Genomic DNA, 11,646 nt, shown 5'->3' with positions numbered 1-11,646 from the left:
TACTACGTCGACGACTACGACTAGCGCGACTACGACTAGTACGACTACGACTAGCACGACTACTACGTCGACGACCACGACTAGCACGACTACGACTAGTACGACTACTACATCAACGACTACGTCTACGACTAGTACGACTACGACTAGCACGACTACTACGTCAACGACCACGACTAGTACGACTACTACATCAACGACTACGTCTACGACTAGTACGACTACGACTAGCACGACTAGTACGACAACCACATCAACGACTACGTCTACGACTAGCACGACTACTACGTCGACGACCACGACTAGTACGACTACTACATCAACGACTACGTCTACGACTAGTACGACTACGACTAGCACGACAACGACTAGTACGACTACTACATCAACGACTACGACCAGTACGACTACTACATCAACGACTACGTCTACGACTAGTACGACTACGACTAGTACGACTACGACTAGCACGACTACTACGTCGACGACCACGACTAGCACGACTACGACTAGCACGACTACTACGTCGACGACCACGACTAGCACGACTACGACTAGCAGGACTACTACATCAACGACTACGTCTACGACTAGTACGACTACGACTAGTACGACTACGACTAGCACGACTACTACGTCGACGACTACGACTAGCGCGACTACGACTAGTACGACTACTACATCAACGACCACGACTAGCACGACTACGACTAGTACGACTACTACGTCGACGACCACGACTAGCACGACTACTACGTCGACGACGACGCCTAGCACGACTACTACGTCGACGACCACGACTACGACTAGTACGACTACTACATCAACGACTACGTCTACGACCAGCACGACTACTACATCAACGACTACGTCTACGACTAGCACGACTAGTACGACTACGACTACCACGAGTACTACGTCGACGACCATGACTAGTACGACAACTACATCAACAACTACGTCTACGACTAGCACAAGTACTACGTCGACGACCACGACTAGTACGACAACTACATCAACGACTACGTCTACGACTAGCACGACTACTACGTCGACGACCACGACTAGTACGACAACTACATCAACGACTACGTCTACGACTAGCACGACTACTACGTCGACGACCACGACTAGTACGACTACGACTAGCACGACAACGACTAGTACGACTACTACATCAACGACTACGACTAGTACGACTACGACTAGCACGACTAGCACGACTACTACGTCGACGACTACGACTAGCACGACTACTACGTCGACGACTACGACTAGCACGACTACTACGTCGACGACTACGACTAGCACGACTACGACTAGTACGACTACTACTAGCACGACTACTACGTCGACGACTACGACTAGTACGACTACTACATCAACGACTACGTCTACGACTAGTATGACTACGACTAGCACGACTACGACCAGCACGACTACTACGTCGACGACTACGACTAGCACGACTACGACTAGTACGACTACTACGTCAACGACCACGACTAGCACGACTACGACTAGTACGACTACTGCGTTGACGACTACGACTAGCACGACTACGACTAGCACGACTACGACTAGTACGACTACTACATCAACGACTACGTCTACGACTAGTACGACTACGACTAGCACGACTACTACGTCGACGACTACGACTAGCACGACTACGACTAGTACGACTACTACATCAACGACTACGTCTACGACTAGTACGACTACGACTAGCACGACTACTACGTCGACGACTACGACTAGCACGACTACGACTAGTACGACTACGACGTCAACGACCACGACTAGCACGACTACGACTAGTACGACTACTACGTCGACGACTACGACTAGCACGACTACGACTAGTACGACTACTACGTCAACGACCACGACTAGCACGACTACGACTACTACGTCGACGACTACTACGTCGACGACTACGACTAGCACGACTACGACTAGTACGACTACTACATCAACGACTACGTCTACGACTAGTACGACTACGACTAGCATGACTAGTACGACTACGACTACCACGAGTACTACGTCGACGACCATGACTAGTACGACAACTACATCAACAACTACGTCTACGACTAGCACAAGTACTACGTCGACGACCACGACTAGTACGACAACTACATCAACGACTACGTCTACGACTAGCACGACTACTACGTCGACGACCACGACTAGTACGACAACTACATCAACGACTACGTCTACGACTAGCACGACTACTACGTCGACGACCACGACTAGTACGACTACGACTAGCACGACAACGACTAGTACGACTACTACTACAACGACTACGACTAGTACGACTACGACTAGCACGACTAGCACGACTACTACGTCGACGACTACGACTAGCACGACTACGACTAGTACGACTACTACATCAACGACTACGTCTATGACTAGCACGACTACTACGTCGACGACTACGACTAGTACGACTACTACATCAACGACTACGTCTACGACTAGCACGACTACGACTAGCACGACTACTACGTCGACGACCACGACTAGCACGACTACGACTAGCACGACTACTACATCAACGACTACGTCTACGACTAGTACGACTACGACTAGCACGACTACGACTAGCACGACTACGACTAGCACGACTACTACGTCGACGACTACGACTAGCACGACTACGACTAGTACGACTACTACGTCAACGACCACGACTAGCACGACTACGACTAGTACGACTACTACGTCGACGACTACGACTAGCACGACTACGACTAGTACGACTACTACGTCAACGACTACGACTAGCACGACTACGACTAGTACGACTACTACATCAACGACTACGTCTACGACTAGTACGACTACGACTAGCACGACTACGACTAGCACGACTACGACTAGTACGACTACTACATCAACGACTACGTCTACGACTAGTACGACTACGACTAGCACGACTACGACTAGCACGACTACGACTAGCACGACTACTACGTCGACGACTACGACTAGCACGACTACGACTAGCACGACTACTACGTCGACGACTACGACTAGCACGACTACGACTAGTACGACGACTACGTCTACGACTAGTACGACTACGACTACCACGACTACTACGTCGACGACTACGACTAGCACGACTACTACGTCGACGACTACGACTAGTACGACTACTACATCAACGACTACGTCTACGACTAGTACGACTACGACTAGTACGACTACGACTAGTACGACTACTACATCAACGACTACGTCTACGACTAGTACGACTACGACTAGTACGACTACGACTAGTACGACTACTACGTCGACGACTATGACTAGCACGACTACGACTAGTACGACTACTACATCAACGACTACGTCTACGACTAGTACGACTACGACTAGCACGACTACGACTAGCACGACTACGACTAGTACGACTACTACATCAGCGACTACGTCTACGACTAGTACGACTACTACGTCGACGACTACGACTAGCACGACTACGACTAGTACGACTACTACGTCAACGACCACGACTAGCACGACTACGACTAGTACGACTACTACGTCGACGACTACGACTAGCACGACTACGACTAGTACGACTACTACTAGCACGACTACTACGTCGACGACTACGACTAGTACGACTACTACTTCGACGACTACGTCTACGACTAGTACGACTACGACTAGCACGACTACGACTAGCACGACTACTACGTCGACGACTACGACTAGCACGACTACGACTAGCACGACTACGACTACGATCGACGACTACGACTAGTACGACTACTACATCAACGACTACGTCTACGACTAGCACGACTAGTACGACTACTACATCAACGACTACGTCTGCGACTAGCACGACTACGACTAGCACGACTACGACTAGTACGACTACTACATCAACGACTACGTCTACGACTAGCACGACTACTACGTCGACGACCACGACTAGCACGACTACTACGTCGACGACCACGACTAGCACGACCACGACTAGCACGACTACGACTAGCACGACTACTACGTCGACGACCACGACTAGCACGACTACCACTAGTACGACTACTCCATCAACGACTACGTCTACGACTAGCACGACTACGACTAGTACGACTACTACATCAACGACTAGTACATCAACGACTACGTCTACGACTAGTACGACTACGACTAGTACGACTACTCCATCAACGACTACGTCTACGACTAGCACGACTACGACTAGTACGACTACTACATCAACGACTAGCACGACTAGTACGACTAGTACATCAACGACTACGTCTACGACTAGCATGACTACGACTAGTACGACTACTACGTCGACGACCACGACTAGCACGAGTACGACTAGTACGACTACCACATCAACGACTACGTCTACGACTAGCACGACTACGACTAGTACGACTACTCCATCAACGACTACGTCTACGACTAGCACGACTAGTACGACTAGCACGACTAGTACGACTAGCACGACTAGTACGACCAGCACGACTATCACAACCACGACTAGTACGACTAGTACGACTACGACTAATACGAGTACGACTACTACATCAACGACTAGCACGACTACGACTAACACGACTAGTACGACTACGACTAGCACCACTACGACTAGCACGACTACGACTACATCGACGACGACTAGCCCCACGATAACTCATAGGTCTACGACTACTATGTCTACAACAGTTGATGACTGCAAAGAGGCTGACGAGTTCTGTGCTTCGATGTCTCCGGGGACTTTCTGTGTAACTTATAAGCTACCTAATGTCTGTCATGGAACTGATGTCCCCTGTAGTTGCAGCAAACAGCCGACTACTATGGCAACCACTTCGAGGACTACCTCGCCCACTACTACTATTACTCCGACTACTATCAGCACCACCGTAACCACCACTCAAATTTCTACTACTTTCACCACAACTACTACGACAAGTGGTATCATCACCACCCGGGCGACGACCTCGACAACTACTACCACTTCCACTAGTCGGCCCACCACTACAACAACAACTGTAACCATCACGTCTACTACGTCATCGACAACGGTTACTATGACTACAAAACCGACTACCATTCCGACTACGACAATTCCTTCGACAACGTCAGTTGCTTCTTCCACCGTAGTCGATGATTGCAAGGAAGCTGACGAGTTCTGTGCTTCGATATCTCCAGGCTCTTTCTGCATGACTTACAAGCTTCCTAATGTCTGTCATGGAACTGATGTCCTCTGTAGTTGCAACAAGCAGCCAACCACAACAACTGATGGTACTACTACAGTTGTGACCACTTCTACTCCGAACACGACCACGGTCGTAACGTCAACCACAATAGCTACTCAGATCAGCACTGCTGCTGATACCACCACAACAATATCCCCGAGCACCACATCTGAGACTAGTACCACCACAAGAGTAACGTCTTCTTCGCCATCAACAACTACATCCAGCGTTCTAGATTGTGCCGATGCTGATGCCTACTGTGTGTCTATTATCCCCGGGTCCTATTGCAAGTACTGGAGCACGCCTAGTTTTTGTCAAAGCGACCGGCGTCTAAGCGGAAGCAGTGGATCACGTCATCTCTGGGACAATATTAGATGTGACTGTGTCGACTCAGTTGTCAGTGCTGTGAATGCGGATTAGTCACATTAGAATGGCGTGCCTCTTCCCTCGGCTATTCCTTTTTTTCGGTAGAAGCTGAAGACCATTAATTTGGTATTTCGCAGTCCATTTGTTACTTTCAATGTCAAGTACGAATCGGTTGTGTTGATGACATGGGATATAACATGACGTGCCAATATTCGCGTGTTGAATTGAGGATTCTTTTCGGTTTTCTGATTCTCGCCTCAAGACCCTTGACGTTATTTCAAGTGATTTCCTTTTCACGTTTTCTTTCCGATATACTGGCACATGTTCCACGTCTATTCAGCTGCAACTGCAAGTTTCTAAGTTCCGACTAACTCAGTGGTGATGGGATCCTGTTGACTAACGCAAACTAATTTCAATCCCTATGGGGGGACAGTAGATACATAGTTTACAACGGAGAAAACAACATCCAATACGAGCAGTAACAGTGAGGTTGGTTCGTCGTCGATAGATTCCCTCAACAGGGGATGAACCACAACCATCTGTAGAATTGATTGTTTCTAGTCATCACGAGACTATCATCATAGAGCTATGATAGCAGCAGCAGCAGGTGTTCTGTCCATCGTCAGTATTGTCTCTTCCCGATCAGCAAGTTGCATCGTGTCCAATATATGATTTTCTGTCGATGAAGTATTATCATCATCATCGTTATTGTTGGCATTGTGAGGAAGGCTCGTGACAGTATTGGCATCATCCTCAACACTATTAGCTGCAACGAGAAGCGGCCGCCCATCATCAGCCCTAGCATTTGAAGTCGCATGATGGAGGGCATCAGGTCGGATCATACGACCTAATAGAACATTGGTAATTATAATGTAGATTACTACTACCACCACCATCTCATCATTATCATCTTACCCAAGTACTCTGCCTTCTCCACTGCCTCTTCCTCTTCGTGATCTGGAGTGGCAGTAACAGCGTCGGACTTCGACCACTTCTGACTCATCTCAGCTCTACCAAAGGGCCATCTTCCAAATAACCATAAATTATGTTAGTACAGCATTGTAAATTCTTCGCGGCAAATGTAGCATGTTTTCCCTGCAAGTACTAAGTCCTTGGCACAGCCTTGGCAGAGTCCACCGTGTCCACACGGTAACAGTATCTGATTAATACTAAGCACTCACGGGTACAGAAATGGCCTTACAATAGTCGCGGGATCCTCCATACAGATTTTGCAAGTACCGTCATCATCATCAATGGCCAAGTCGGAGAGCTCCAATGATCCACGAGGTGCATGAGTCTGAATAGAATGAGTCGGTCCTAACTTAGATGAATATACTTCCTACAGTCTGAACAGCCTGACCACTGCTATTCACTTTGAAGAACGTCGACGTGACTCTGAAATGATGATGGAGCTCGTTAAATGGCAACCGTGATAGGAACTCATATAACCTCTTAATCTCGAAAGTTTGTGATTTGGCACGTTCCATAGCTTTGAGACGATCCTGAGACCGAACTGCATCGCCAGCGGTCCTTGGAGGTTCCTGAAAGGGAGTCGATGTTGCTATTCATGAAAACCCTCAGTATTACCTCCAATCTCTCAGAAGCATACGGATCGTACAGAGTCGAATCAATATCCTCTCCCATAGAAGCTGTCGACATATTACGGAAATCAGTCTGGCGTCGATCGCGGTGACCCGCGTCCAGATGTGGGAATGCTCTTGCCACGCAATCACGACAAACGAAGTACTGTGCATTAGGCATCAGTTCAGGTGGCACTCGTCTGGTAAATAACAACATTTCGTAACGATACTTGTATTGCTCATTATTACCGGCTTCTGCCACAGACTTGACAGTTGACTCGATCCGTACTGGTGGAGCACATACTCGATGATACTCCTTTGAACCAGTGGACCAGTATACTCCAAATATTACTGCACGACGTTATGGTGCTGTTATAATATATAATAGAGAGAGAAGAACGTATTATATATACTATCACCAAGATTATTACTCTCGCCCAAACACTGACCATTGTCGCCCGTTTATTCTAATCAGAAAACGTATCAGACAGTCATCCCGTATTAGCGACTTCCCGAGTGGTTGAGAGATGTCCATTTTATTATAGATGTTGAGGGCTGTGTTACTGTCCCGACAACCACTGGTAACACCTCCTAGCGGTGGAGAGTGCTTGCATTGAGTGAACACCTTTCGACAGGGGCGCGATGATTGGGTACAGTTGAAAAAGTGTTCAAAGACGCTCCGAGCTTCACTAGATGGGAAAGATCCTTGATCGACATGCCAACGCTCGTAAGAGGAGTCGGTGTAGCTACACACCCGGGTTCGACACCAACCAATATTACTTTTCGACGATTCTGATATTTATCGGGCGAACGTCGATACGCATGTCCATGCGTGCAGCAGCAGCAGCAGGCGCTGCTACCTAAGTACTGCGCAAGGGCTTGGCATTCAACGAATCATTGCATGTTACGTTTAGAATCTTCTCAAGTAAATGAGTTGTTGAGGTGGGTGGGATATACTGGCTGGTCCAAAATCTCTCGCATTGAGATAAATTGGGAACCTCAGTAGTGAGCTATTCAGAGGACTGATCAGGCAGAGGACTGAGTTGCGTGCATCTTTAGAACAAGTTCGAGGAGGGTACGATAGCTCACTGTATTACACCTGAAGTAGATTGCGGTTACCAACGATCCGGGGAATAATGTTCGCTTTCGTCGTATTCGTAGTTAACTCGGGATCACACAAGGGACAGTGTCAACCCAGTCACTGCTGTGTACATGCTAGCTTAGCCACTGCTCATCATTAGGATTGGTTTGGTTGTATGATTTTTACTGAGTGCCTGTTTTTTTCAGTGTTATTAAACGAGTTAACAATGTTCTTCATCTTGAGTATCGCTGCCTTCCTCACCAGTATAGCTGCTGGTCTGGTGATGGTCCTCAGTGTGGTTATCCCTATCGTAGCCATTGGAGTCCTTAGAAACGTTGCTGGCAACTTACACGAGATCTTCCTGTCCAACACCTTCGACCTCAACGATCTATTGGCTAAGCTTGGTCTATTGATCGAAAGGGTCCCTAGTCGAGTGACTATTGATAGGTTCTCCCAGAAACCTCTGGTTAGAGTGATGCAGTAAACAGGTCTACTTCACCATTCGTAATGATTTGTACTTGATCTCCTGTACTATGGTTTTAGGGGTTTCCCTAATGAGCACGTTCAGATGACAACGTAATATATGAGTTGTTATAAATGTACTATGAGATGTCATATCGCATATATTATGCTTAGTGGCCTCTTGCTACCGTGGTAGTGCTGCTACTATTCGTTATGTTTCGCGATGTAGTCTCAATATAATCATTCGAGCCTTTCATTATTTGATCTATTATTATGTCCTAATAATTCTGTCGTTGCTGCTACCAATATTGGAACACACATTGTTCCACAGTAAGTATAAATATGCTACTGTAAGCTGCTGTAACGAGTTACCGTCATTAACTGCTGCGATCATAATGTTCGAAGTCTACGTGTGTTATTAAAGGCCGTCTATGATCATCACAACAGCAAGTTTATCAAGAATTTCATTTGGTTTTGGGTTGCAAAGTATTAGTGGATATGTAGTGTAAAAGGGAAAAGTCAAACCTTTAGTCAATTAAATCTAATATGTTTGCCCTTCCTAAGAGGTTGTCATAACATCGTTTGCGAACCCGAGAGGTTTGTTACTCTACTAGGATTGATTTTATGTTTCTCAATTGTGCAACGATAAATATCTATGATTCATGGAAGTTGGCAGCAGTCTTTTGAGAAATTCTATTTACTCAGAATGATGTGGGTTGTGGTGTATAATAACAGGATTCATCTTTATATATGTAGCAAAGAGTTGACTTTACTTCGGGTAACTCAACAATAGGTGGCTTCTACGAAATCACTAAGAATCATTTATATTTGAGAACTTGAGAAACTACGCTATGAGTTATCCAATAACAAAAAGAAATATAGACTCGGAGGAAAGAGAACACCATTAGCAATCGCAGGACTGCGGCTCAGGCGGTGGAATAAAAGGGCAGTCGGGAATCGGAACATCAAGCAAGAGTTGTAATACTTCGTCGTTAGTCAACTCCCTTCTCAATCTTCTACTTGCATTTGCTATTATATTCTCACGAACGACTGCCATCTTAGGGATCTCTTTGTCGTAACATGTGGGCTCGAATGCAATATGCTCATCTCGAGGGGCTACTTTCCACCAACGATCAAGGTTTATAGGGCAATGGATAGTAGTATTGTAACTATCGATGCATCCAAGTCCCGACCACATCGGACCCAAACCAAAATGATCCACCCAAGAACAGAACTGACAACGACCATCCATGTAAGGTACTTCTCCAACACCCCAACCACCATTCCTGGCAAGGGTCAGGAAGTCACAATCATCAGGACTATCAGCACAGTAATCTTCATAACTCTGGGATGTTGGTGATAATCCATCATGATACGGCCTTGGTATGGGATACCCACTACGAGCTAGGCTCATACCTCTATTGATAACATCAATAACGCCCTCACGTATAACTTCACCAAATATATTCCGTAGTTTACGAGAGTAGTAAACAGAATTAAGATGGGGAGACCCAACTTGCATCTGCACTGCTTGATACGAGACTTGATAGCGACGTGGATTGCCGATCGATTCTAATTCACCAAGCTGTACGACAACCCCACCTGGTTTAATCAGATGACATCTAGTAAGGCCAGTACCAACACCACTGATGTAGATATTCGTATCAGCGAATAATCTAATCTGTTCCTCGAAGGTGTAATCCTTCCAACTTATGAAAGTTATATTACAACCGAAAAGATGTTCTGATTCATCAGCCAACGACTTTAGCATTGTCCTCTCACCATTTGAAAATCTTTTATTATCAGTAATAACTCCATTACATCGTTTATTAATATCATCATTATCTACCACAATAGGAGTATCCGGATCCAATGCTGTATCCCAATCCAATATACCATAAGCAGCTAATATCCTCTGACCATACCAATAGAAAGCATTCTCATATGAATAAGATCCTGGCATGCCCATATGTCTAAGCTGATGACGATGATTGAGCCATCTCGATCCAACTAATAGACGTGATATTCGAGTTATATTAGTATTGAGGACAACAGATGTAAGACCACTCTTACCACCATGACCAAAGACTCTCATCAGTTCCCAATGTGGGTAACCAGCAACATCAGCATCGGTGGAATCAGGTGATTCTAAGCCCAGTAAGTTAACTGAGTCTCTACCATAACCAAAACGTAATATCGTTACCCATATTGGATATATACTATCATACATAAAATGTCCGACATTCCAAGACCACATCAAAGAGAAATACGCAGACACACCCTCCAGAACGGATATCTCACTACCACTACTTATATCGTCCTCCCACAACTTCACATCTCTTTTGGTATCGACAAATATAATCTCAGGTTCAAATTTACGAAAAGTAATACCACGTTGGCAGCCACTAGTGAGGTCTCTAATACTACTTTTAGTAACGGGTATATAAGTATTCTCATGACGATAATCGTAGGTGATGATGCTCTTGTTCTTATAATAGAAGTGATCCAATGCCTTACCATTATAAGGTGCTATCATCACGTTACCTCTTGATGACAAATCGGATGGTAATATTATGTAAAACTTATCATCGGTTTTATGATAATAGATATTATCAAAAGCACATGACCGATTCCTATGCCAACCAACACATTGTATACTAGACCACATACCATCGTCAATGGGAGGGGATATATATTCAATATGGGATGGCCTACCACTCATACTATCTGTTAAGTTACCACCAGTGACGACCACTGGAGGATTACGAAGATTATCATCAGTAAATTGAGAAAATATCGGATATCCCAATATAGTTGTCATAAACGTAGTAGTAGCAGCCCCACTACTACAAGACCCATACACTTGAGTAAATACGCAAGTGCTAAAGACTAGTAAAATAGTTGCCATAAG

General features: G+C 45.8%; 2 protein-coding genes across 2 annotated transcripts; one reads left to right on the top strand and one right to left on the bottom strand.

Moving 5' to 3' along the window:
* Positions 1-6,190: 6,190 nt before the first annotated feature.
* On the bottom strand, positions 6,191-7,606 carry Pmar_PMAR011135 (hypothetical protein; the record flags this gene model as incomplete). Its single annotated transcript, XM_002779627.1, has 8 exons — positions 7,442-7,606; positions 7,200-7,392; positions 7,062-7,153; positions 6,956-7,007; positions 6,814-6,909; positions 6,668-6,771; positions 6,528-6,622; positions 6,191-6,459 (listed from the first exon to the last, which is right to left on the bottom strand). Exons 1-8 carry the CDS (start codon positions 7,492-7,494, stop codon positions 6,191-6,193), a joined length of 954 nt encoding a protein of 317 aa, XP_002779673.1. The 5' UTR covers positions 7,495-7,606.
* Positions 7,607-8,477: 871 nt separating this feature from the next.
* Pmar_PMAR011134 (hypothetical protein) lies at positions 8,478-9,197 on the top strand. The gene has a single exon (XM_002779626.1). The coding sequence runs from the start codon at positions 8,500-8,502 to the stop codon at positions 8,755-8,757; it is 258 nt and encodes an 85-aa protein (XP_002779672.1). The 5' UTR covers positions 8,478-8,499; the 3' UTR covers positions 8,758-9,197.
* Positions 9,198-11,646: the final 2,449 nt, after the last annotated feature.

The sequence above is a fragment of the Perkinsus marinus genome (assembly GCF_000006405.1).
Source record: "Perkinsus marinus ATCC 50983 genomic scaffold scf_1104296946658, whole genome shotgun sequence".
Lineage (NCBI taxonomy): Eukaryota > Perkinsozoa > Perkinsida > Perkinsidae > Perkinsus > Perkinsus marinus.
This window is presented reverse-complemented; position numbering and strand designations above follow the sequence as displayed.

Bases quoted from the DNA above. Each gene is read 5' to 3' on its own strand.
- Pmar_PMAR011134 (XM_002779626.1), top strand. From the start codon at position 8,500: ATGTTCTTCATCTTGAGTATCGCTGCCTTCCTCACCAGTATAGCTGCT.